The sequence below is a fragment of the Coniophora puteana genome (genome assembly GCF_000271625.1).
Source record: "Coniophora puteana RWD-64-598 SS2 unplaced genomic scaffold CONPUscaffold_7, whole genome shotgun sequence".
Taxonomy (NCBI): domain Eukaryota; kingdom Fungi; phylum Basidiomycota; class Agaricomycetes; order Boletales; family Coniophoraceae; genus Coniophora; species Coniophora puteana.
This window is the reverse complement of record NW_006913059.1, coordinates 2,268,658-2,295,607: the sequence shown is the minus strand read 5'-3', so window position 1 is coordinate 2,295,607 and position 26,950 is coordinate 2,268,658. Positions and strand designations below refer to the sequence as shown.

The window sequence follows — 26,950 nt, the reverse complement described above, 5'->3', positions numbered from 1 at the left end:
ACACACAGTGTGGATCAAACATGATGTAGCCACACAGTTTATTACATTCAAGTAGACCCCTTAAACACACAAATGAACAAAGTAGTCTATATGAAAATGTGAGGGTCTGTTGTATTGCGCTTGAGGCCAAAACAGAAGTGCAATGTGCCTGATATATTATACAATGTACACTATGCTTTTATTTGACACATTCTCCATGCTAATAATTTCATAGGGATAGCTTCTGATAAATTACCACCTTACAAGCATATTATGAACAACCACAGGATATATCCTATGTAATTGAATGATACAGTTTCCCCTCACAAATCTATTCAAGCTGAAATGCAAGTTATGTGCCTCATATCCATAGTACTCAACATCATTGCAGTAATTGGTAAGTTTCCTCTGATTCTTTTCTGCTCATCTTTTGATTCAGGTTTATTCACAGTGATTAGATTGCCCATATCACTTTTTATGAGCATCAAATGCCTCTATCTAGTTGTAAGTATGTTTAGTGTCCGGGTGGTCCAAGATAGGGGCCACCCATTCCGGTTACTTAATGCGGCAATGAGTAGTGCAGGCACAGGATAGTACAACAAACTAAAAAAGATATTGAAAGGCCAAGATGCGAGACAAATACTTCCTGCGTCAAGCTCCTAAGTGGCTAACAATGGAATGTGGATGGTCTGATCATCATACACTGATGCAGTTTCATAAGTGCTATGCAAATGTTACATTCAGAGACATGTTAATCTAAACAGATGACCACAGCAATGACCACTACGCACATACTTGCAGTTGAGCCTCGGAGGTAAAACAATCAGTAAACTTTGATGCAGATAGATAGAATCCCCTGTCCCCACAGTAGCCTGCGTAACGGTGACACACACAAAGACCAAGGCCCGAAGACCGCCCCACACAGCTTTTCCCAATGCAATCCACCCACCTGAAAAGCAACGCGTTTTCACGGAGCACTCAACATTACTGGCAATGCAGGACGAGTGGGGTTAACACATCGCAATCCACCCAGCGGCGCATCCCTCAGGACACAGACCCACTGTTACCTGTAAAGCTGCATGCTTTCCCAGAGGAAAGCTCAACATTACTGACGCACAGGAAAGGTGGGGTTCAACACAACACGATCTGCCCAGCGGTGCGTCCCTTGGGACACAGACCCGCTGTTACTCATCGAGCTGCGCATTTTCACGGAGACTCAACATTACTGACAGCGTGTGTACTGGCGGGGTTCAGCACAATGGGCTGCCTATCGCGAGTGTTGGCAATACCGTGGCTGCTAGACAACAAGTCTAGTACAAGGCGGCGTTGCGAAGACATCCACCCATGTGTGGTGGCGCAAAGCCTGCCTGCGAGGGATAAGAGGGGGGGTGTGTACCAGTTTGTCTGCGCCTTTCGTCCTCCTCTGTGTCAATTCAGCATCTCTGGGGTGGGGCTGTTGAGGGCTGGGGATGGGCTATTGAGGGCTGGGGATGGGCTGTTGAGGGCCGGGGATGGGGCTGTTGAGGGCTGAGGTGGACGTGAGGAGGCCGAGGTCGAGGAGAGGGCGGGTGTGACTTACCTGCCGCCCATGACAAGCATCGTCATTGTCGTCTCGTCAGAGATCGAGTGACAGGGGTGGTCTGGAGGGTGGGCGTGAGGCAGTTGGGTGGAGAGGTGGGTGGGCATGGCTCACCTGTTGCTGATGACAGTCATCCTTGTCCTCATCTTTGAGCTTGAGGAGGAGGGGGGAGCTGGGTGAGAAGGGTGAGGGAGGAGATGGACATGGAGGTGGTGGTGGTGGTGCTTACCGTTGGTGGGCACGTCCACTCCCCATCTTCTCCTTGCTTGAGGGCGGCAATGATGGGGATGGTGGCGGGCGAGCACAATATCAGCGACGAGGGGGATCACAAGGGAGGGAGGGAAAGGGAGGGAGAAAGAGAGGGAAAGGGAGGGAGAAAGAGAGGGAAAGGGAGGGAGAAAGAGAGGGAAAGGGAGGGAGAAAGAGAGGGAAAGGGAGGGAGAAAGAGAGGGAAAGGGAGGGGAAGGGCGAAGATGGGAGGGAGGTTGTGGGAGGGGATCAAGTGAGGGGGAAGAAGGAAACGGGAGAGGGAAAGGGAGAAACGCAGTGAAGTTCCAATATGGAAACTCCACTGGAAACTTCCAGGCCTTTGTCGGCTATTCTAAGGTCAGTACCGCTTTAATTAGGCGAGTGGTAGTGCAACTCACTCTCAAATAAGCTTAGTTCCACCGACACATCATTTAATTTTCAGCCTCAGATTTGATCGCAGCTCAAATTACGATGACACGTCCATTGTCGTTTCCCTTAGCTCGCCCATTCCTACTCTCTCACCCTCTCACCTCCCGTTTCCCACCTCCCCTTGTCTCCTCCCTCCTTGCATCTGCCCTTGTTGCCACCCCCTCTCCTCCTCGTGTCTGCCCTCGTTGCTGCACCCCTCTCCTCCCTCTCCTCCTTGTGTCCAAGCCACGCCCCCTCTCCTCCCTCTCCTCACGTCCAAGCCGCACCCCAAGCTGCCCTCAAAAGGCAACTCCCCCCTCCAAGCCCTCCTCAAAAGCAAGCCCGCAACGTGCTTGACGTCAAGCCCACGTCGGGACCACCCTCAACCCTCCCGCTCCCTCTCAAGACCATCCAGCCAGTGAGCCATCCCCTCCTCTTGGTCTCTCAGCTCCACGGGCAGGCTTTGCACCACCGCACAATAGTTGTCCTTGCAATGCCATCTCGTCCTAGACTTGTTGTCTAGGCGGCCACGACAATTGCTGACACGCGCGATAGGCGGCCCTCACGTTGAACCCCACCTATCCCGCGTGTTAGTAATGTCAAGCTTTCCTCTGTGAAAGTGCGCGGCTTTACGGGTAACGGCGGGTCTGTGTTCTGAGGGACACGCTGCTGGGTGGATCACGCTGGGAAATGCTGTGCGGGGCAGCCTTCGTGTCTTGGTCTCTGTTGTTTGTTGGCCGCCATTGGGACTGAGTGCCTTATATTGTACTATAGATTGTACTATAGCTCACCTACATGTTGTCTATACTCTCTTCTCCATGCTCTCACCACATGGAGCCTTGTTCATCAAGTCTACAGTACCCCGCGCACCCGAAGCCAAGTCTTTGTGTATAATGTGCGTGTTTTTTCTTTCTTTTTTCTTCTTTTTCTTTCTAACATGAACCATTATCCATAGGTCCAGCTATCATACAAAAGCCACTCGCCGTGAGGTTACCAAATGTCTGACAGCCAACTGGTATTGTGACCCCGCAGAGTTCGACCCACGTACATGGAGCCCGCACCGTTGTCCCAGTGGTAAGTTGTCCAATACATCTTCAAATGAATATACACTAATCTCATTGCAGGCTATTGGAATGCGTTCGACGCATACACCCTCACCTCCAACAACAAAATGCTCATCACGTCCCCCAACACGCCCTTCACACCCAAGTATCGCAATACCGAGCAGGAGCTCTGCGCTCGCAAAGATGGCCGTCTCGGCCAAGCCGATCCCTTCCAGTGGCCCACTGCCTTCCACCCTTCCATGCCGTGGGTTGTGCTGTACCCCTGACAGTCTTACTTCGAAAACGATCCCAAGTTGACTTTCTTGTGGTGGACACCCACAGACAAGGACATCACCTGGAGTCACCCGGAGCAACACACCACAGGCACCCTCGACGGCATTGGCTTCTCTAGACTCCGCACCCTCTTGGACGTTGCTGAGGAGCGTCACAGACAACATCAGAACATCAAGCCCGTTGTCCTCAACGACATGAACTGGCTCAAGCGCGCGCTTCGGCACCTCTACGACATCCTCTACCAATTCCGACGAGTTCCCGGTGACTATCGTTCCATTCTCCTTGACGTCACCAACTTCCAGCGTGGGGTGATGGACGTCTGGGCGTTCACCAAGTGGTGGCTCCGTATCAAGGCGGGCTTCTATGCCCGCGACTCATCTCTAGTGGAGGGGTTGAAGAAGGAGGACAGCATAACCCTCGCATTGCCCATGTATATGGGGTGCTTCACCAACGAGTCCTTCCACGCCAAGGATCTCTACACTGTCAGCATCCCTGTCTGGATCCCCCACGGCCTCACCCAATGGACGGCGGAGACAAATTCAATCCATTTCGTCAACACCACCCACCCCCACGTTGTCATCGAGGACTACCATGAGGACGGTGTTGACCTTTGATTTCCTGTTCTCCACCGTGGCAAGCCTGGCCTCCTCCGCATCATTGCTGCTCACTTCAGCTACAGGCACAGTGCTGAGGATGAGACCTCCTTCAAATACAATGGCATCTCGGTCGACCTCCTTGGCACTGGCCTCAAGGATATTCTCGAGCGGGGCACGTCCTTTGCCACCAGCAGGCGCTCCTTGGCTATCCCCCCTGCAGCTGGACCTTCTCGCTCCAAATCATCATCCAAGTTGTCAAAGTCCAATTGTCCCGCTCCTTGTAAGTGTCTTCATACTTTTGCATACCTTCTTGCCAGTCTAACAATCATACATAGACCTCTGTTCTGGTGACAAGTCCAAGCCTAATGGCAAGCCCAACGTCGCCAAGGAGCAACGCAACAAGTGGGATGAGCTCGTCAACAAGTTCTGGCCCACTGCCTTTGTCGACCGGACTGGGGCAATGTGTGGTGCCAACAAGTCTCCTGGGCATGTGCGTAATATCGCCATGAATGGCGGTTACTTCTTCCCCAACCTGGCCATGTTTTGTGGTGTCACCGACCAATGGTAGCACTTTTGAGCAGAGGTGTGCTATCACTTACAGTAGTACTTCTCTTGGTAATACTTTTTATGCATGTCTTTCAGGACATCAGCTTTTACCCCCATTCACACCCCCATTCCCTTTCCCCTCGTAGCCATAGGTAGCACCTTGTTATCAGACTGGTTTTAATCAAATTTTCTTAATATGACTGACATTTTAAAGGAAGTACCATAAACCATTCAAGTGGTTTTGTCTTGATAGAGGTAATACCTTAGTCTTTATAAGTACTACCTTATATTTTGCAGACAATCCTGTACATAAAGAATGTAGTACATATAGTAGTACTTTGTTCATAGAATTGTGTCATTGAAATGCAAGGTAATACCTTGTTAACATCTTGTATAAAATGTGAATGGTCAATTATCACAATTATCACTTGAATTTGATCAACTTGATCAACATGTCAGGGACTAATTGAGAGCATTTCAGCCACTCAAATTGTCAAATTGTTAACACTGACAAATTAATCAATTTACCCTCCTTGTTTTTACCATGATTTTGACATGAGTTTAGCAGGAAAACAGGTATAAAATAACCTTTGGTCAGCATGCAAACAAGTTAACATAATTTGCAAAACATATTGGATGTTTTTCTCTTTTATTTTTGCATGATTTTCCCACCATTTATTTGATTGATTTTATACTTATTTTGGGTGAGAAACATGGTTCAAATATGGTAAATGTTTATGGCATGTTTTGTTGCCTATTTTGGCCAAAATCATTGTCTAATGCCCCCAGCGAACACAAGGACCAATGTACATGGCAGTGGCTTGAAGGGCAACTACTGCACATGTGGACCATGTCAGGGTACTGGCAAGGTGCAAGGCAATCAATGGCAGTGTTCTGATCTCAAAGATCACAATCAACAATGCACTACTCAAGAGTTCAGAGAAAAAAGTGGTGTTGGAGTATGCAAATAAGGTATTAAGGGAGGCATTGGTGGAGGACATGAAACTACCAGAGGGTGTGTTGTTTGTATTTGTAAAGAGATTGAAGAGCAGAAATATCATCCTACACACGTTTTTTACACTACATGCTACTTTGATTATACCACTGGCAATACTAGAAAACAATAGATTCTACCATGGATTTGATTTTTGTTTCCTGGATTATTGGTTGACAAGTGGTAATTCCAGTGTAGCATTTTTATACAATGTGTCAGCATGGTTTTACCAGGAGCAATGCTGGAGGAAACAATATTCTAACACAGACTAAAGATGTGCTTCCTGAATTATTCTGGGCACCAATGGTATTTCCCCAGGAATACATTACAGGCATGCACCACATTGGTTATACCACTGGTCTTCCTAAAATACACTATGTTCTACCATAGACTGGATCCTTGCTTTCTGGATTATTCTGTATTATGTAGGTATTTCCTGTACAGTGTATTCTGTACCACACACTAAACTGGTTATACCAGTGGTTTCCCCAAAACAGGGCATATTCTACCATGGACCATATTTTTGCTTCCTGTACTTTCCCCAATACATAAGGTATTTCCTGTACAGTGTATTCTGTACCATACATAAAGTTGGTTATACCAGCGGTTTCCCCAAAACAAGGCATACTCTACCATGGACTAGATTTTTGCTTCCTGTACTTTCCCAATACATAAGGTATTTCCTGTGCAGTGGATTTTATACCATACATAAAGTTGGTTATACCAGTGGTTTCCCCAAAACAGGGCATATTCTACCATGGACCATATTTTTGCTTCCTGTACTTTCCCAATACATAAGGTATTTCCTGTACAGTGTATTTTGTTCCACCCACTAAATTGGTTATACCAGTGGTTTCCCCAAAACAAGGCATACTCTACCATGGACTATTTTCCTTCTTCCTGGATTACTGGTGCACTAATGGTATTTCTCCAAAAATCTTTTCTAAACTGCACACTACTTTGGTTATACCACTGGCAGTATGCAATTAAAATAGAATCTACCATGGACTAGATCTTTGGTTTTTAGATTCTTTGTTGATCACCAGGTAGCACTTTCAACCCCAGATAGTGTCATGGTTATACCAGTGGTCATATTATAAGAAACTGAACTCTTCCATAGTATTGTCCAAAACAACATATTTGACTGTAGTTGTTTCCATAATATTACCCAAATGTTTTTCTTTCCATCAGCAGTTATTTACCACCAAATGCCATGTAAAACAACATAGCAGTCATGTCAATAGCTCCCTATTGTTTCCATGGTCATTAATGTGGACTCTTATTCCATGTTTGAAGAGCTATATAGCACTCCTGGTATTGGAAAAAATGTCTAAAGACTTCCATCAAAGCTACTCAAATTTGATTTTCACTGGTGTAGAGGTTGAACAATGCCAAGCACATATACTGCAGTATGAACTACCTTTTTGGACAATTCCATGAGATATACCAAGGTAAAACAATGTCATCTAAATACTTTTTGGTTAGAGTAGACGGGTTGATAAAACAGTCTGGATGGTATTTAGTTGGATATATGAATTGATTGTGGTACTACCTTTTCTGGTATTATTGTGTTACCATTTATTCTCATTGATGGTATTATACAAAAGCCCAGGACCCCTGGCACCTGGAAACTTCCACAATCACCTTGACTCTAATTCCACAGCCAAGGATCAGTACCAGAAAATGTTGGTAATACCATGATTTAGGGGCCTAGTAGGATAATATTTTGTGCCAATAATTAGCCTATTGGACCCCCATTTTGGGGGTGACTGAAGTGAGGTATGTGGGCACTTTGATCATGGCAAGTGGGCCAAACTTTGCAACAAGGTTGCCTTTCCGTGTTGGATAGCTGATGAGAGGTGTGTCATCAGGTTATTAACTGCACTGGAAATACCATTGGTACATAAAATGTGTAAACCTAGTTCATGGTAGAGTTTATTGTATTTTGGTGCTACCTGTGGTATAGTATTGATCATATTGGATATAGAAAATAACACATTAGAAACATTGCATCAGTGTGAAACAGTCCAAAAGCATGTATCTAGTCCAGGATATATTCTATTTTCTTGTTGTATTGCCAGGGGTACTACCACATTGGTACATGGTATCATTGTGGACTTTGCTGGAAATACCATGTATATATGGGATAATCCAGGAATCACAAATTGTCTATTGTAAAAATAGGCAGTGCAGTGGTATGTATTTGTGGTGAATATAGATTACCATCTATCCCTCAGATATATTCCTGTGATGGTAATTGGAAATCAAACAGTCCAAGAATGTATATTCTCTTGTAGTATTATACTGTTGTGAAGAGTGTGTCAAAATAGGATTGTTTTGTTGTAACAGTGCTACTTTACATGCTGCAGAAAGCAAAGCATATCAGCTTCCGGCAATCTTGCAAGCATATTCCATACACATGACTACTGGCAATAGCAAATGCCCAGCAACAATAATGGCAACATTTAAGCTGTGATATTATTCAATTTGTTTAGTCTAGAAATCAGTTTAAGCATATGTGTTGATTTGATTGGTTTATACTACCAGAATATGATAGAATTTTGATGGGATCCTGATGATTGTTTAACAGTACTAGAACATTACAAAGCTCTTAGCAAAGATACTGTAGTTCAGCCATAGTGCTAGAATACTACCAACCTTGTCATGAATCGACCATAGTCTAACTACCATAGCAGAAAACTACAACAGGTGTAGTAAATATTAAGCTACATATAGTACTGGAACACCACAAGTATAGTGGCAAACATGCTATGGTCCAACTAGTACCAGAACACTACAAATCTTGTAGTAAAAATCCTATAGTCTATTCATACTACTAGCACAATAAGGTAGGCCGCACTCATAACCAACATCATCACATGCTGTTCACATGGGCTGTTTTGGCAGGGATTCTGAAGGGATTTTGCTGCCCACCCGCCAAATTTGTGTCACATGTTTGTCATGTGATGATGTTGATTATGAGTGCAGTCTACCTTACTAATACTGTAATAAATATGGTATATGACAGAATGCATTGGGAAGTTGTAGTGGACTAAGTTCATATAACAATTTCCCACCCACCAGAACTGTGTCCACAACACTCGCCTCGTGGATGTTACAAGGTTCACATGTACATAGGCCTATTTGTCCCTTCTTAATTTTGGTAGATGGGAGAAGTGCAGGGAAATGTCACACTGCAGTCCCTATGGTGATATTCCAGGCTACACAGGCTATTCACTACTATTCCTTGCTACATGTTTGACAGGTGTCAGTCTCTATTACCTCTTTTTCTCTTAGTTCCATTGCTACCTGTCTACCTTTGATATTCCTTGATGTTTCTATCATTCTGCAGTCACTACAATAACACATCCAATGTTTTAGCTCATGTTTAATTACTAACTATCTGTTCCCTCTACATGTTCCTTACTTGTTGTACATTACCCCTGATTTCAGAGCAGTAGTATAAATATTGGTAGAGTTCTGGTTGTATTTCTCAGTATGAATATTGACTTACTTCTGCCCTCTACTCTCCTTGACCTCTAAGTCCTTCCCACATTCCTACTCCAAGTGCCTTCTGTGGTACTTGCATCTTCATCTGACTTCAAGTCTCTTTCCCCTTTGTACTTTAGTACCTTCCCATCACCTTCTGGTACTTATGGCACTTATACTCCCTACATGCTGGTCTTCCAGTATCATTCCCATCTCCCTCCATGTTGCTACAGTTGACTACTCGCCTTTCACTCTCCCTCCAAATCCCTATGTTAGCATTCCAGGACGTGGTATCCCTAGTGGAGCTTAGCTTGAACATCCTGTACATTTCCAGGCAGGCACAGAGTTAGTAAAAAACAGAGTGATTCTTACAGCTGTTGTTGAAGTCCCCTGAAGCAAAAAGGAGGTGGAAATCACCATTTTGCACATATAGTACACATACATGGAGCATTGCCCAACATGGGGTACAACCCCATGAGCATAAATAGAATCATCATTAAAGAACAACTTGGTATAGTCCGACACTAACAGCAAACACTACAAATGTTGTAGTAAACTTGGTATGGTCCAACATTAGTAACAAACACTACAAATGTTGTAGTAAACTTGGTATGGTTCGACATTAGTAGCAAACACTACAAATGTTGTAGTGAACTCGGTATAGTCCGACACTAGTACCAAACACTACAAATGTTGTGGTAAACTTGGTATGGTCCGACACTATTAGCAGACACTACAAATGTTGTAGCAAACTTGGTATAGTCCGACACTAGTGAGCAAACACTACAAATGTTGTAGCAAACTTGGTATAGTCCAACACTGTTAGCAAGCACCACAAATGTTGTAGCAGACTTGGTATAGTCCGACACTAGTGAGCAAACATTACAAATGTTGTAGTGAACTTGGTATAGTCCGACACTAACAGCAAACACTACAAATGTTGTAGTAAACTTGGTATGGTTCGACATTAGTAGCAAACACTACAAATGTTGTAGTGAACTCGGTATAGTCCGACACTAGTACCAAACACTACAAATGTTGTAGTAAACTTGGTATGGTCCAGCATTAGTAGCAAACACTACAAATGTTGTAGTAAACTTGGTATGATCCAACATTAGTAGCAAACACTACAAATGTTGTAGCAAACTTGGTATAGTCCGACACTAGTGAGCAAACACTACAAATGTTGTAGTGAACTTGGTATAGTCCGACACTAACAGCAAACACTACAAATGTTGTAGTAAACTTGGTATGGTCCAACATTAGTAGCAAACACTACAAATGTTGTAGCAAACTTGGTATAGTCCGACACTAGTGAGCAAACACCACAAATGTTGTAGTGATCTTGGTATAGTCCAACACTAGTGAGCAAACACTACAAATGTTGTAGTGAACTTGGTATAGTCCGACACTAGTACCAAACACTACAGACCTTGTAGTAAACTCGGTACAGTCCGACACTAGTAGCAAACACTACAAATGTTGTGATAACTTGGTATAGTCCGACACTAGTACCAAACACTACAAATGTTGTAGTAAACTTGGTATGGTCCAACATTAGTAGCAAACGCTCGAAATGTTGTAGTAAACTCAGTGTAGTCCGACAATACAAGACTTTGTCACCATTATATGATCATGTTGCATAGGATGAGTAGTTAAACTTGATCGAATCACATATAGATCAATGACAAGTGGGGCAGGGATAGCATTGGGATGCACTACATACTCTCACAGATAATGGGTACTAATTGCCCGATGTACATAACAAAAAAATGAGGTAAAAAAGTTCATAGGAGATAGAGATAATATGTGAAATTAATAGGCTGTCGTAGCACCAAGTTAGCAATAAGATCCTATGTAGAGTGACAAGGCCACTAACCATTGGGATAACCTTGCTCCTCGTCGGAGTATTCATCAGCCCTGCTCAAGAGCATTAGTTATATGATCAACAAACTAGAAATACTAATATGGCTTACATGAGGCGAGTCTCGGTAGCACCGCGGACATAGTGACCACTGGAGGCTACTTGGACTGAACCAGAGGCATACCGGCCAGGAGCTTGCCCACTGTGGTAGGGTTGGATAGAGGGGCCTGCCTCACGAGCAGCTGATGAAGGCCGAGCAGGACCCAGTGCAGGTGGACGAGTGTCCATACGAATAGGAGGGGGAGCTACCACTGGCATGTTCCTGGCCTGAGGGGCCTGGGATGAGTGAACATCTCCTCGAGACTGCACACGCGGCTGCTCGAGAGCCCGAGCCAGGTGGTGGGGTACCTGCTGTTGGGTTGAGGGCTGAGATCTGACACTTTGCTGTGGCTGCATGGTGCGTGGTTTGAGCCCGCCTGGTGCAGCAACTGGCCCATGAGCATGACGGGCAGTGGATGCTGGATATACAACATGGTTAGTAATCATCGTAACTCAAATGACAGGAGACTTACACTGGTGCACCATCTCAAGGGCTTGTTCTAAATTAGATGTCATTAACAACTCGGCATAGAAAAACAAAAAGAACTCACCAGCAGGGTCAGAGGTAGGTACATAATCATCATCAGCGTTGTTGAGCATACCATCCTCAACAACAGCAACAACAGTGCTGGGTCCACCAGAGGGGATGTTTTGCATGAAATTCTTGACGCCTGTGTCCATAAATATTAATAACAATGATCAAATAATAAAATGAACTAACTTACCATTGCAGCGGTAGACATACATGAGGTATGTTCCATCGTTGGCAATGACAAGTGGGAAGTAGCCGTCATCACCTTTCTTCCACTTGGCTATGGCAGCTATATCCGTAATGTAAGTTAGAATAGTAAAAGCAAAGTGATTATAGCTAGACGTACCACTATTCCACCGGGTGAATGTGAGCGGATCGGCCTTAAGGTCCTGCTCATAGTCTGTTGGGTCTGGACTCTTGCCAATACGGTCAGCCTCCCTCGGGGTCTTGTAAGGAAAAGATGGCGAAAGGGTCCTGATTCGATCAGGCTCTTGTGTCTCTACCCAATCATGGGTGAGGGCCCAGAGAGCCTCGTGTTGAACATTGTTGAGGACAAACGCGTCACAGCCGAGTGGGCGATCAGCCATACACATGGACCAATTCCGAAGGACTATAAAAAAAGCGACGGCCTTGGAACAGTAGTTCTTGTAGACCATGCGAGTGCCATCAAAGCCAGCTTCCTCTGCCAAGCAACAAAGTCAGTACATGAATACAGTCTCAGTTGAGGCTGACTTACGGAACTTGGTGCACAGCATGTTGGCTGCCACAGATCGGAGCTGATCACGGGGGCCTGGGCTGTTGGCTTCGTAAGAGGGGCCAGCAGCAGGGGCTAGGGTAGCAGCAGCAGGGGCTGGGGCAGCGGCATGAGCACCAGCAGCACGGGCAATGCGAGCAGCACGAGCAGTATGAGCAGCAGGAGCAGGAACAGCGGCGATAGTGGGGTCTGCAGCCTTGAAGATGTTGGGCAACTCGACCTGACAGCCGGCCTCTATGCTGTGAGTACTGTAATGAGAACACGTCAGCATTAAGAGAGCACAAACATCGAATCAATAACTTACATGCTGACTGCGCCCATGTATTTGGTAATGGACTGGATATCGATGCCCTTCTTCTCGAGGACCGCAAACAGCGTCGGGTCACTAGCAAAGATGGCACTGCCGGCTCCTTTCACATTGAGGCGTTTGTTAATGCAGATGCCGGTGACTTCAATGTTATCCATTGCCAGCGTGCGGACAGCCTGTCAAAGTATAAGTGTCGCGTTGTAAATAATAAGAGACGAGCTTACCTCATCTGCGAAATAACGGAGAACATGGCCGAGGGACTTGGGTAGCTTGCCCTGGCCACTGATGATATGCGTCAGGGAGTTCTCCCATGACTCTCTGGCAGCGGCGATAAGTTCCTGGGCAGCCGTGCGGACTTGTGCTGTGGCCTGAGAGTCCTCCTTGGCATTCTTGATGGTCTTGTTGTACCAAGCACTGATCTTGGCGTTGCGATCGGGGGCATCTAAAGGTCTACGTTAAGTACACGACTGCAGAAAAACAGCAGCATACATACCTGCATACTTGCCGATCTTTGGGCCATAAGCTTGGAACATGTTGTGGAGGGTGGTCTGGCGCGTGCCCGGAACCACAATCTTCATCGCCTTGAGAAGGGTGACGACATCCTTGCCAGTCTCATCCATCAGCGGGTGAAGAATCTTGTTGATATCGGCGCCGGCCTCAGCAATTTGCTGGATCTCGTTGCGACTCAAAGGCCCACGCTTGCGACTGCCTTTGGACTTGGCAGTAGGCTCGGGGACTGCGGTTGTGGTCAGACATAGGGTAACAATGGCGAATGTATGCTTACCCTCAGCGTCCTCATCCTCGTCGCGGTCTTCGTCAACATCATCGCCAAGCTCGGCTGTGTACACGTTAGTATGAAGCACAAAAAAAAAGGACAAGTCAACACACCTTGGTGTGTGGCTTTGCCTTTGCCCTTGCCTCTCTTCGCGTGAGGCTCCTCTTCCTCTTCATCATCCTCGTCAACATATCCTATGGGTCATCAATACAGATGAACATAGTGGAAATAAGGCACGTTACATACCTTGAGTTGGGGCCTTGCGTCCGCGCTTACGTTTCACAGAGGTTGCCTCCTCTTCTGGTTCTTCGTCATCTGCCTCCTCGACATAGCCTATTGGTCGCGAATGAGGAAGGGGTTAGAGCAATAGATAGATGCTACTTACTTGGGGGTTGGGCCTTGCGGCCGCGCTTTGACTTGACAGGGGGCTCATCCTCGTCGTCAGAGGTTGGAGGCGGTGGGGATGACGGAGGGAGAGGAGAGAGTCGCGATGTGTCAGGCTAATACTATCAGCAATCAAAGTCGAAAACATAATGATGAATGCATACATACATCATCGTGGTCGTCGTCCTTTTCTTCCTCATCAACGTCCATGGCGACATCATCAGCTTCGTCGACCTTCAAAAAAATGTAGTGAGGAAACGAGAAGATATAAAACCACGACGGACTTACCTCTTCGGCGGACGGAACATCTTCATCATCGCATACTTGCTTTCGGGGCCTTGAAAACCCATTAGCCTAGGTCAAAGTCAATCGGGCGAACAGAACTTACCTCCCACGACGGGCGGCACCAAGTTTCTTCCCAGCTGCTTTTTTACCAGCAGCGGACGCGGCAACGGGGGTCTTGCGCGTCGAGGTACGACGAGGCTGGTTGGGAGCAGCGGTAGGAGCCTTGAGGGGCGCGGTCGCGCGTGTGGAGCGGGTGACTTGAGGCATGGCGATTGTGGGACAAACGGAGCGACGCAAAGTCAACGTCCTAAGGATGTCGGTGACACGAAGTCAAGCCGATAGATGGGATAGACTCGAAGTCTGCTCCCTACGGGTTGTAAACGGAGGAGCAGTAGGTTAAGAATGCTGGTCAAGAGAGGATGGGCGACGAAAGAAAAAAGAGCTGCTTTTTATCATCTTTACGACCATGTCAGAAAGGAGTAAGACGGCTAGCAAACAAAGTTCGTACTCACGGGGACGCGCAGTATTCTCAAACGGGAGCCTCAACGACAGCAATGGGCCCAGAGCGTGTTGACCCCGCGTTGCAGGACGTAATCGTTGCATCAAAGGAGCCATAGTGATACGCAGGCGCTGAACTGGGCGCGGGGTGAAGGTGTGCGGAGTTTCGGTGCGAACACCGAGCGCGTGATATGTTCCCCCTAGAATAGCGAAACAGGGTCAGAGACCAATCCCTTTTCGAAAATAATTACATACCATGCGCGCCAGAACATCTACCTCCAGGACCCTCGGGAGTATACCTAGTTCGCCCATGTCCCGCGATCGTCAAGAAGCTCCCATAGGAGAGGCTCTAGCTTGCCATCAATGTGAGTCCCATATGGTTTTTCTCTTACGGAGGATGCGACTGATATTCCGGCCCAATTCAGGAGCAATCTTCACATCCCGCCTCCCTACCACCATACTGCCCCAATCCATCGGCATATCATCACCATCATCGATCACCCAGCCCCCTGTTCCGCCATAGTTGACAAGCTCCTCCACCATGGCAGTCCTCCTGGACTCCCCGAGTAGGCCCCGGATGTCAACATGATCTCGTACAAGGGCGGCCCTACACGGTGGCGGGCACTTCCTCATGACACAACTAGACTGTTGTTGCTGGCATATCCGGACCCCCGAAATGGCCGACAGGGCGACCTCCGCATGGGCCAATTTCAAGACCTCCTGACGACATATGAGTACATTATCAAGGATCGTCCCATTCTCAGCAAGATAAGATGAGGCCCTATGTGAGTCCCATATGGTTTTTCTCTTGCGGAGGACGCGACTGATATTTCGGCCCAATTCAGGAGCAATCTTCACATCCCGCCTCCCTACCACCATACTGCCCCAATCCATCGGCATATCATCACCATCATCGATCACCCAGCCCCCTGTTCCGCCATAGTCGACAAGCTCCTCCACCATGGCAGTCCTCCTGGACTCCCCGAGTAGGCCCCGGATGTCAACATGATCTCGTACAAGGGCGGCCCTACGCGGCGGCGGGCACTTCCTCATGACACAACTAAACTGTTGTTGCTGGCATATCCGGACCCCCGAAATGGCCGACAGGGCGACCTCCGCATGGGCCAATTTCAAGTCCTCCTGACGACATATGAGTACATTATCAAGGATCGTCCCATTCTCAGCAAGATGAAATGGGTCCACATGATCATTGGTATGTACAGTGTTTCTAGCGGATGCTTCTGCTAATGGGATGTAGATGAGGGCCACCGCATGAAGAATACGCAGAGCAAGCTGTCTCAGACCCTTACACAGTACTATCATTCACGCTATCGTCTCATCCTCACTGGTACCCCACTGCAAAACAACCTCCCCGAGCTTTGGTTCCTGCTGAACTTCGTCGTCGGCCACCCAACCCCCTGTCCTGCTGGACGCATAGCTGTCCCTGGTGAGGGCCCCGGTAAAACCATCCAGACCATTGCACTCGTGACCTCCATCGAGGTGAAGAGGCAGTGCGGCCCTGCGGTATGAAGCAACGGGTTATAAAGTTAATTCGTCTGATAGATATGCATGTACAGAGTTAGCCGCGTCGCCGTCGAGATCCAGCCCATAATAACGATCAGGGAGAGGATGGATGCGAAAGAGAGGAGAGGAGGGGCAGTGCGGCCCCTACCTTGTCATCGTTCCCTTGTCCACTGAAGAACGGGTTCTACTCCCGAGAGGAGGCCCGCCTGCAAGAGGCAACTCGACGCCAGCAGGATATGCGCAGTCTTCCTACGATGGGAACTCGAGCACGATATATCTCCCTTATGGCTCACCTGGCCAGACGTACTTTGTCGTTCCTCCGCCCGGCGGGCCGCGACTGGACCAAGATCAAAGGCCTCAAAAAGGAAGATGGTATCGTTCGTGCCTCGCCCATGTACATGGGCTGCTTCTCGACAGAGCCCTTCGACGCCGAGGACCTCTACGCTGCCGGTATCCCCGTCTGGATCCCAGATCGCTGGTACGTCTACAGCATTTTTAATGGATTCCTCCGCTAATGGTATGTAGATGAGGGTCATCGCATGAAGAACACACAGAGCAAATTGTCTCAGACCCTCACACAGTACTATCACTCCCGTTATCGTCTTATTCTCACCGGCACTCCACTACAAAATAACCTTCCCGAGCTGTGGTCACTGTTGAGTTTCGTCTTACCCAAGATTTTCAACTCTGTCAAGTCATTCGACGAGTGGTTCAACACACCCTTCGCCAACTCTGGGACAGGGGACAAAATCGAGCTGAACGAAGAAGAAGCCCTTCTCATCATTCGCCGTCTGCACAAAGTCCTTCGCCCCTTCCTGCTTCGTCGTCTCAAGAAAGACGTCGAGAGTGAGCTGCCCGATAAGGTGGAGAAGGTGATCAAGATCCGCATGAGTGGCCTGCAGAGCCAACTCTACAGGCAAATGAAGAAGTTCAAGATGATTGCTGATGGTAACGAGTCCAAGGGGAAATCCGGCGGAGTCAAGGGTCTCAGTAACGAGCTCATGCAGCTCCGGAAGATCTGTCAGCACCCCTTCCTGTTCGAGAGCGTCGAGGATAAGGTCAACCCCTCTGGCATGATCGACGACAAACTTATTCGGTCGTCTGGCAAACTCGAACTACTCTCTCGCGTTCTTCCCAAGTTCTTCCATACAGGTCACAGAGTCCTCATCTTCTTCCAGATGACGAAGGTTATGGACATCATGGAGGACTTCCTGAAGTTCATCGAGAGTGAGCTGCCCCAGATCCTTGCTCCGATTCAAGACGGTTCTCGGAGCAACTGTCGTCCCCGACAGCGCATTCTCCGGTTGTCGCGCACAGACTCGGCCTGGGATGCGAAGGCTAGGGTCCTGAATTGGGCCGAAATATCAGTTGCGTCCTCCGCGAAAGACATCAGATAGGACTTACATTGATGGCGGGCTGGAGCCACTCGTTTGGGGGGAGATTCTTGACAGCATGCGAGATATGTTCTAGGGCTGGAATGCAAAAACCATGGTCCTAAACTAGGGTGGAATATCAGCTGTGTCGTCCGTGAAAGTCATGAGGAAACTTACGTCGGTGGTGAGCTAGATCTTGTTCCTACGAAGAGATAGCCGACGTTGGAGACAGGGTCCGGCTAGTGGCACTGTTCGGAGTCGCCTAAGGAGAATGCGGTAGACCGGGGAGGTGGCTGATGATCACCGAGGGGTATGTTATGTAGCTAGATGAGGCCATGGTCCTGAATTGGGCCGAAATATCAGTCGCGCTCTCCGTGAATAAAAATCGTATAAAACTTACAAGCAAGGGCGAGCAGGAGCCCCTCCTTCGGCAGGAGATTCTTGACTGAGTGGTACATGGATAGATTGAGGACGTCGCCGAGGGCCTTGCGCAAAGGCATTCCAAATCCTGAAGACACGACCGATTGGCAACACTGCCCCTGTCCATATAGCAACCCGTACGACGACGACGCGTTGTATAGAGGTCATGCCGACACTGTATCCACCCGGGCTCAACGTGTTCGCGGAGCACGCTCGACGCTAACAGTATCATAGCGAGGGCTTCGCTGGTGGCAAGTAACATATACGCAGCCTCGTCGTGCATACGGTGTCGCTAGACGCCAAGTCTAGGACGACGGCGTCGCGAAGACGCCATCATGCGGTGGCGCGTAGCCTGCCCGCGGGGGTGGTGAGCCTGAAGCGCTCGGATGGGGGGGAGGGCATGAGCCGGATGTAGGGGCGAGGAGAGGGGGGTGCTTACCTTACGTTCTTCCCCCGACCATCCTCCGCTGCGCGTCATCTCCGGCTTGGTGAACAACGGGGTAAGGGGCAGGAGGTGGGGGTGGGTGGGCTCTTGAGGGCCGATGGTGGCACTTGAGGGCCGATGGCGGCGCTTGTGGAGGTGGCGGCGGTGGCGAACGTCGGTGGCAAACGGCGTTGGGCGGGGATCGGGCGCAGCGGGCGGGGATCGGATGGGAGAGGAGGAGGGGGGAGAAGGGGGGAAGGGACGCGAGACGAGGAGGAGGAGGGGGGAGGGAAAACGAAGGAAGGGAGGGATGGGCGACGGCTCGAGTGAAGGCGATTGGAGTGGAGCTTGAATTTGGTAATTCCGCTGGAATTACCAAGCTCAGGGTTGGAGGCGCTCGGAGGAGTTGTCCGGAACCACTATAAATGGTAAGTGGCTGTACGCTGACTTTGAACTTACAGATCTTGCGCGCCACATTTTTAGTCGGAGATCGAAAAGCTGGATGACGCGCCTTGTGCGCCTTGCCTTTGCTCGTCGCGTCGCCGTTCCCCTCCATCCCTCGTCGACGTCTCCCCCCTTCTCTCTCGCATCCATCCCCCTCGTCTCTCTCATCCGCCGCTGCCACCACCACTCGCGCCCCATTCGTCGCCGCCGCTCTCCTCAAGACATACCTGGTACGTCCCCCCCCCCACCTCTCTCAGCTCCCGCGGGCAGGCTTTGCGCCACCGCAGACGGACGTCTACGCGACGCCGTCATGGCCTAGACTCGGCGTCTAGTAGCCTGGCCGAACGTCGGCGACCCCACCCCCTGCCGTCGCGCTGACGCACGCTGTTGAACCTGCGTATGCGAGCCTCGTATACGCGTCTGGGACCTTCTGGGCGACATGCGCGGTCAGTAGGGTCTTTGGGCGTTGTCGTCGCGGTGCCGGCTACGCTATGGCCAGAGCGACCTTTACCTTTCGATACATTTTTACTATACTCTTTACTTTACTTCTTTCTCGCTTCGCCCGCTCCCGCCCGTCAAGACCGAGTCGCTCAAGTCTGCGTCAAGTCATTGCAGGTCCTCCGGTTGCATTCCTCGCTCCTTTGCCATGTAAGTATTCTATTTGATCCTAATTCACTCACATCGCTCATTTGTTCATAGGTCACACCGTACCAAAGAACAACTTCAGCAAGCCGACCAACGTCTCAGAGGTCCGCTATACAGCGACCCCGCTGTGTTCGATCCTCGTTGTTGGAAGGCGCATCGACGGCCAGATCACGGTACGTCAAACTTGATTTCACTTCGTTATTGTCTAGCCTAATATATGCACAGACGACTGGAACGCCTACGATGCTCTCGCCTTGGGTGTCGATGGGTCCGACTGGCTCATTTCGTCCCCCAACTCGTCCTTCGTCTGTGAATATCGTAACACCTCGCAAGAACTTCGCGCCCGGAAGGACGGACGCCTTGGCCCCACAGATCCCTTCCAGTGGCCGACGCTCTTTCAACCCTCCATGCCTTGGGTCGCACTCTATCCCCGTCGTTCCTATTTCGAAGCCGACCCCATCATGAGCTTCTGCTGGTGGACCCCCGCCGACACGGATGTCGTCTGGAAGGACGCCACCACTCATACCACAGGTTTGCTCGACGACGCCGGCTTTTCGCGTATGCAAGCTCTGATGACGACTGCCCGCACCCGCGAGACCAACTTCTGCTCCACGAGCGCCGGGGAGAACAATCGTTCGTGGCTGCGGCGTGCCATCCGTCGCCTCCAAGACGTTCTCGACCGTTTCCGCCGTTTCCCCTCCAGCCTCCGCTCCATCATCCTCGACGTCGCAGACTTTCAGCGCGGGGTTATGGACATCTGGGCGTTCACGGAGTGGTGGCTCCGCGTGAAGAACGGGTTCTACTCCCGCGATTGGACCAAGGTCGAAGGCCTCAAGAAGGAGGATGGTATCGTTCGTGCCTCGCCCATGTACATGGGCTGCTTCTCGACAGAGCCCTTCGACGCCGAGGACCTCTACGCTGCCGGTATTCCCGTCTGGATCCCACGTTCCCGCACCCAGTGGTCCGATAGCTCTAACTCCATCTCTCTCGTCAACGTCGACCGCCCTCGCGTTGTCATCGAAGACTACCACGAGAACGGTGTCGACATGCGGTACCCCGTTCTACATACTGGCCCCCCCTCCCTCCTTCGCATCGTCGCTGCCCGCTTCGGCTACGGTCACAGCCATGAAGACCCGGAGTCGTTCAAGATTCACGGCATATCTACCAATGACCTCGGTCCGGGTCTCCAGGACCTCCTCAAGCGAGGAGCATCATCAGTTAGGTTCTTGAACTCCGAGGCCGGGCCCTCGACCGGACCATCTCGTCCAAAGCCTTCGAAATCCAAGCGCTCGACACCCTGTAAGTCTAATCTCATTTAAAATCAACTACTTTTGTTCTAATAATTATCTCAGATACCCGCCCCTCCACTGGTCCCAAGAAGGAGCAGCGCGACAAGTGGGCCGAGCTGACTCACGAGTTCTGGCCTGCCGGATTCAATGCTTGGAGGGTCGCGTTGAAAGAAGTCGACAAGTCCCCCTCCCGCGTTCGCAACGTCGCCATGAACGGCGGCTATTTTTTCCCCGAGCCTGCCCTATTCTGTGGGGTGACCGACTTCTCTCGCCTCGCCCGTTATGTCGAGAACTGGCTAGCGATCCGCGAGCCATGGATCAACTATGTCCGCACCAGCCCTCCCGAGCTCCCGCCTAAGGGGCAGAACTGGCGGGACTTCCTCAACGGCGCCATCTGGGACTGCACCCCCGACAACAACGGCTCTGGTAGCGAGCGGGACAAGGCCCGCATGCTTCGGTTCCTCCAGCCCGTCCTTCTCGCTGCTCGAGCCAATCGTCAAGCCCCCTCCATCATTGTTCGTGGCACGGCGATCACCCGCGAGCAGATGCAGAAGCCCGAGCCTGTGCTCATGCGACGGCTTCTGTGGGACCTCTTCAATCTCAGCTTCGCTGCTGAGTTTGTTGCTGTCGATCAGCTCGTCAAGCCTACGTTGTGGACTCATGAGACGGCTGCCGCACGTCGTGGGGTTCTCGCTCTTGCCCTCCCCTCTCATTTTGGGGCATGCCCCGACACATGGCCTTCATCGGAGCTGTGCTCCTTCGGTGGGACTCCGGACAATGTCCCTGCCGTTGTCAATGCCATCCGTGACATTGTTCGGGCCTGGCCGGGGTCACCTGACAGCCTCAATGTCTATGTGAAGGACAGTCACTTACCCATTGGCGGTTTGACTGACCGGGGCCGCTCGCATCTGTTTCGCTTGCGCATCGTGCTCACCAAGATCTATGCCCAAGCATTCTTCGACCAGTTTGGTCGTCCACCAGTGCTGCCGCACTGTTTCCCGGAAGCTGTTGATGGATCAATGGAGGGTTAGGGGTAGGCATTGGTATCGGAGCTGACATTTTACTTAAATCTTTTCTTCGAGTTTTGTTGCATGTACACGATTCGCACGGACACTATAGTTAGATTTCATTTTGCTTTGTTTCTGTTGCAATGATAACATGGATGATGCTTATCATTCTGTCTTAGTTGATGCCTGAGGTTCTAAAGCGCAAGCGTTCAAAGAAGGATGAAGATGACACTGCAGACTATGTAGCTTTAGGAGGTTGGTTGAGTGTGATGTATGTAAATGTTGCATGACTTAGCTCAATCATAGGGAGGCGCAGATATCCTTTGAACTCTGTCTCAACAGCACCTGAGGCCACCACTTCTCAACCATCGGTCCCCGCAACTCTGTCTACTACTTCTGCAAGTACAATACCTTGCCCCCCATCTGTGCACCATGATTTCAATAACAATGATGGTTACAATGATATTGAGCCATCACTACCACAGCCTTCCAACACAATGGTTGTGTCTGTAGGCTCACCACGTCGCCGCACTTATGTGTCTGGTCATACAAAGCGTGCCAACCAGTGGCATGCATGGACTACTCTCTTGCCATCACTTATTGAACCTTATCGTCGCCACCTTCATGATACAGAAAACCTCCGCACTCCCTCCAACTTGGGTCAGCTGAAGTCGGCACGTCGATGCACTCGTAATTGTGTGGGATGCACACTTACCATCACTTGTGTCTTTTTTGATGGTAAGCTATTGTTGCTGCTATGTGTTATTATGAAGGCTGACCCTTGTAGCCCTCAAAGTGATTGAAGTGGATACATGCCCATGTGTTGGTGCTGCTCAGCGCTTGCTTAGAGCTGGTCTTTTCCCATGTGCCCCTTCCTCTCCTACCCTTGCTGTTGATCTCCGTGTTCTTCGGTTCATTGAAATGCTTGCATTGCGCACTGCCCCCAATGTCTCAGCATGGACAGACACTCTGGAAGCATACTTGCATGGTATGGGCTATAAACTTCCAATGAAGGTGAGCCTCTGTTGTTGCCATGATAATCTTTACTAATAGAATATAGGATCGATTACGCCGCAGGTTTCAGCGCAGCTACCACTGGTATCGTGTGCTAGAGCGTCTTTCACAAGAGCACCTGAACAATCTTGTTGATGGCCAATGTCAGAGCTCAGTGCCTGATCAGCCCAGCCTCTATCTTCAAGAACGTTGTCCACTCTGCTTTGGTGGTGATGACTGGCGTGCTGGCAGAGGAGCTGCAGACCTGTATGCCTCTATCATTACTTTTTTTTTTCAACTGCTAACTTTTTTTAGTCCTGATTGCATTGTGTGCATAGATGCCTGTTTTACTCAAAAACGGTCTAATGCGCATCATGAGTCCAACACCCATGACCCACCCAATCCCACTCACTCTGTCTTCATTGATGAGACAACTGTTGCAGCTGTTGAGGCAGCTGTTGATGCAAAGTGCAAAAGACAGCAAGGTCGTCCACATGGTGCAAACCAGGATGACTCTGTGGAGCCTGGTATGCGCATTCCCACTTCGGTCCTTGATGGATGTGGGGAGAGCTTTGTTGCTGCAGATGAACGAAGGCAAAAAGCTAGCACTCGCTTTTTCTCTGATACTGGCCTCATGACCTTGATGTGTCGACATGATCGGGTACTTTGGCTTGTCAACATGACTTCTCCTGGTGAGAAGCAGCACTATGCCTTGGCCCTCATCAACCAGTTGTTCCAGCATATTCCCAAGGAGATGCGTGTTGGCATACTTTATGACATTGGATGCCAGCTGGAGCGAAGTTGTCACAAGTGGAACTTGCTTCCCAGTCTTCTTGACCGCATCATCTTTGGCATATCAGTCTTTCATGCATATGGTCATCAGTGGGCTTGCCAAGTTGTTTATCACCCCCGTAAACGCATAGGCTTTGGGTTGTCAGATGGAGAAGGTTGTGAACGTCTTTGGAGTGCCCTCAAACTTCTCATCCCTTCGCTTCGTGTCTCAGGTGTAAGTTTTTCCATCTCCACTGGTTGATGTATGCATACTGATTACTGTAAAGTTCCACCAGAGGCTTTTTACACTTGATATTCAGATTAACTACCTGGATGAAAGATCTCTGGACAGCTATGGGTTGTGGCTCTCACGTCGCTGGACAGCTACTCAAAAGCGACTATCCTCTGCTCGTAATGCACTAGTCACAATTAATCTTCCTGCCAAAACACTTAGGTCAGAATGGCACGATCAAGTGCAAGTTCAAACCAAGCCACTTCCTCGTGAGTTCCATGTCTCTGACTGTGCCATGTAATTAACCATCACATAATTAGGGCAAACTTCTGGTCAGGCTCACCAGGACTTTGCTCGAATTATTACTTTGGAAGACACATTACAACAGTCAAGGGAAACTCTTCGCCATAGCAAGAACAGGCTTGCCAATCCAACTCATATTCTTGTGGTTGATGCTGACCTTGATATGGATGATATGCGCAACCGTATTAAATCACTTGAGGATGCCCGTAAACGCCAGAAATCTGCACTGGGTATTGATGGTCGACGCAAGCTCAGCAAGCTGCAAGGCAGTCTCTTCTTACTCACCCGGATGAAAGCTCTTGCAGTCAAGACTCGCTTGCGTGACAAGCTTCGTCATCGCAAGTTTGAACTGGCAAAATTGGAGCGCGCATATCGTCAGTCAGTCAATGGTGGGCTTTTCGTATCTTTTCATCCTTCATAGATAAATGACTGTTTTTATAGAGCATCGCCTCAATGAGCACACCAGCCAGTCTGTGAAGCGTCGGGAGCCAACTATCACTGCACTTGTTCAGAAGTACAACACACTGTGTCAAGAGCTTGAACTCATAAAGCATCAAGGTAATGCACCACAAAATGCTGTGCTCCCACATCACATCAATAAGGAAGGTATTTTTGACCTTGATGTTGATGATGGTATATGGGAGGATGTTGGCCTGCATGAGGATGTGCCACATCCACCAGATTGGCTGGCTAATAATTCTGTCCGTGATGGTATTCGCCACCTCCTCATCCGTGATCGCTGCAAAGAAGAAACTCAGCGACTATCCATTGAGCGGTGCCGTCTTCAAGAATGGGCAAGATCTACTTGGAATGGTCTTGAAAAGGCTGTAAAAACTGCAGGTGTGTGTTATTATTAAGTTTGGTTAACCATTCTCATTTCTGTAGATAATGCTACTTCTTATCATTTAAAGCTGAAACAGGCTCAGCTTGCTGCTCGCATTCAAGTGTGGAGAAATGAAGTGGCAATCATTACTCCTGCATGGCCAATGGATTGTTCATGGGGTCCATCAGAAGCCACTCTGAACACAGCTTGTGTAACAATGGCAACATCAGCCACTGTTCCTGTTACAGCTTCGGATCCTGATGACAGTGGATCAGAAGGTTCAATTGTTGATGACACAATGAATGTAGACGAGCTGATGGCAGAAATAGAGGAAATAGGCTATTCTAATGCATATCATGATGAAGAGGATAGAAGTGAGGGTACTTTGGATTATAGCAATGGTGTAGCACTGTAATTTATATTTTTACCTTGAGTTTTCAAAGCAGGATAGATTTACTTGAAAAGATATGGTTTAATGTGACACATCTTATCCAATAATATAACACTGGCTTGGTTTATTGCCAATATTGTTGTTGTTCAAGAAGTAAAAAAACATAAGCATACTATAGTTTTTTAACCAACAGCACTGTAGTGGAGTCCAGTGAAAGCACCTAAAGGTACTCTACAACAAAAATACTATAAGAGAATATACATTCTTGGACTGTTTGATTTCCAATTACCATCACAGGAATATATCTGAGTGATAGATGGTAATCTATATTCACCACAAATACAAGTGGTAATTCCAGTGTAGCATTTTTATACAATGTGTCAGCATGGTTTTACCAGGAGCAATGCTGGAGGAAACAATATTCTAACACAGACTAAAGATGTGCTTCCTGAATTATTCTGGGCACCAATGGTATTTCCCCAGGAATACATTACAGGCATGCACCACATTGGTTATACCACTGGTCTTCCTAAAATACACTATGTTCTACCATAGACTGGATCCTTGCTTTCTGGATTATTCTGTATTATGTAGGTATTTTCTGTGAAGTGGATTTTATACCATACATAAAGTTGGTTATACCAGTGGTTTCCCCAAAACAGGGCATATTCTACCATGGACCATATTTTTGCTTCCTGTACTTTCCCCAATACATAAGGTATTTCCTGTACAGTGTATTCTGTACCACACATAAAGTTGGTTATACCAGTGGTTTCCCCAAAACAAGGCATACTCTACCATGGACTATTTTCCTTCTTCCTGGATTACTGGTGCACTAATGGTATTTCTCCAAAAATCTTTTCTAAACTGCACACTACTTTGGTTATACCACTGGCAGTATGCAATTAAAATAGAATCTACCATGGACTAGATCTTTGGTTTTTAGATTCTTTGTTGATCACCAGGTAGCACTTTCAACCCCAGATAGTGTCATGGTTATACCAGTGGTCATATTATAAGAAACTGAACTCTTCCATAGTATTGTCCAAAACAACATATTTGACTGTAGTTGTTTCCATAATATTACCCAAATGTTTTTCTTTCCATCAGCAGTTATTTACCACCAAATGCCATGTAAAACAACATAGCAGTCATGTCAATAGCTCCCTATTGTTTCCATGGTCATTAATGTGGACTCTTATTCCATGTTTGAAGAGCTATATAGCACTCCTGGTATTGGAAAAAATGTCTAAAGACTTCCATCAAAGCTACTCAAATTTGATTTTCACTGGTGTAGAGGTTGAACAATGCCAAGCACATATACTGCAGTATGAACTACCTTTTTGGACAATTCCATGAGATATACCAAGGTAAAACAATGTCATCTAAATACTTTTTGGTTAGAGTAGACGGGTTGATAAAACAGTCTGGATGGTATTTAGTTGGATATATGAATTGATTGTGGTACTACCTTTTCTGGTATTATTGTGTTACCATTTATTCTCATTGATGGTATTATACAAAAGCCCAGGACCCCTGGCACCTGGAAACTTCCACAATCACCTTGACTCTAATTCCACAGCCAAGGATCAGTACCAGAAAATGTTGGTAATACCATGATTTAGGGGCCTAGTAG

At 48.3% G+C, this 26,950-nt stretch overlaps 7 protein-coding genes across 7 annotated transcripts; 4 read left to right on the top strand and 3 right to left on the bottom strand.

The window, feature by feature from the left end:
* Positions 1-1,490: 1,490 nt before the first annotated feature.
* On the top strand, positions 1,491-4,716 carry CONPUDRAFT_73869 (uncharacterized protein; the record flags this gene model as incomplete). Its single annotated transcript, XM_007770950.1, has 12 exons — positions 1,491-1,547; positions 1,599-1,657; positions 1,712-2,060; positions 2,144-2,164; positions 2,307-2,633; positions 2,836-2,860; positions 2,990-3,110; positions 3,171-3,289; positions 3,340-3,527; positions 3,549-3,943; positions 4,232-4,428; positions 4,484-4,716. 12 exons carry the CDS (start codon positions 1,491-1,493, stop codon positions 4,714-4,716), a joined length of 2,091 nt encoding a protein of 696 aa, XP_007769140.1.
* A 6,335-nt stretch (positions 4,717-11,051) lies between these two features.
* Positions 11,052-14,444, bottom strand: CONPUDRAFT_154840 (uncharacterized protein; the record flags this gene model as incomplete). Its single annotated transcript, XM_007771496.1, has 17 exons — positions 11,052-11,097; positions 11,154-11,559; positions 11,614-11,640; positions 11,692-11,811; positions 11,866-11,961; positions 12,019-12,354; positions 12,409-12,674; positions 12,731-12,909; positions 12,958-13,175; positions 13,227-13,469; positions 13,518-13,571; positions 13,622-13,702; positions 13,755-13,841; positions 13,894-14,008; positions 14,061-14,126; positions 14,181-14,229; positions 14,281-14,444. The coding sequence occupies 17 exons, from the start codon at positions 14,442-14,444 to the stop codon at positions 11,052-11,054; spliced, it is 2,553 nt and encodes an 850-aa protein (XP_007769686.1).
* A 530-nt stretch (positions 14,445-14,974) lies between these two features.
* CONPUDRAFT_154839 (uncharacterized protein) lies at positions 14,975-15,638 on the bottom strand (the record flags this gene model as incomplete). The annotated part of the gene is made up of 2 exons (XM_007771495.1): positions 14,975-15,024; positions 15,068-15,638. The coding sequence occupies 2 exons, from the start codon at positions 15,636-15,638 to the stop codon at positions 14,975-14,977; spliced, it is 621 nt and encodes a 206-aa protein (XP_007769685.1).
* Positions 15,639-15,794: 156 nt separating this feature from the next.
* On the top strand, positions 15,795-17,421 carry CONPUDRAFT_125740 (uncharacterized protein; the record flags this gene model as incomplete). The annotated part of the gene is made up of 2 exons (XM_007771494.1): positions 15,795-15,888; positions 16,725-17,421. Coding segments are annotated over 2 exons (789 nt in total), but the record flags the coding sequence as incomplete, so codon positions are not given.
* An 876-nt stretch (positions 17,422-18,297) lies between these two features.
* CONPUDRAFT_154837 (uncharacterized protein) lies at positions 18,298-18,893 on the bottom strand (the record flags this gene model as incomplete). Its single annotated transcript, XM_007771493.1, has 3 exons — positions 18,298-18,365; positions 18,437-18,782; positions 18,876-18,893. The coding sequence occupies 3 exons, from the start codon at positions 18,891-18,893 to the stop codon at positions 18,298-18,300; spliced, it is 432 nt and encodes a 143-aa protein (XP_007769683.1).
* Positions 18,894-18,918: 25 nt separating this feature from the next.
* CONPUDRAFT_154836 (uncharacterized protein) lies at positions 18,919-21,825 on the top strand (the record flags this gene model as incomplete). Its single annotated transcript, XM_007771492.1, has 5 exons — positions 18,919-19,090; positions 19,467-19,508; positions 19,560-19,678; positions 19,715-20,804; positions 20,858-21,825. 5 exons carry the CDS (start codon positions 18,919-18,921, stop codon positions 21,823-21,825), a joined length of 2,391 nt encoding a protein of 796 aa, XP_007769682.1.
* A 473-nt stretch (positions 21,826-22,298) lies between these two features.
* On the top strand, positions 22,299-24,957 carry CONPUDRAFT_57761 (uncharacterized protein; the record flags this gene model as incomplete). The annotated part of the gene is made up of 6 exons (XM_007770880.1): positions 22,299-22,539; positions 22,589-22,815; positions 22,862-23,800; positions 23,853-24,066; positions 24,118-24,489; positions 24,542-24,957. 6 exons carry the CDS (start codon positions 22,299-22,301, stop codon positions 24,955-24,957), a joined length of 2,409 nt encoding a protein of 802 aa, XP_007769070.1.
* Positions 24,958-26,950: the final 1,993 nt, after the last annotated feature.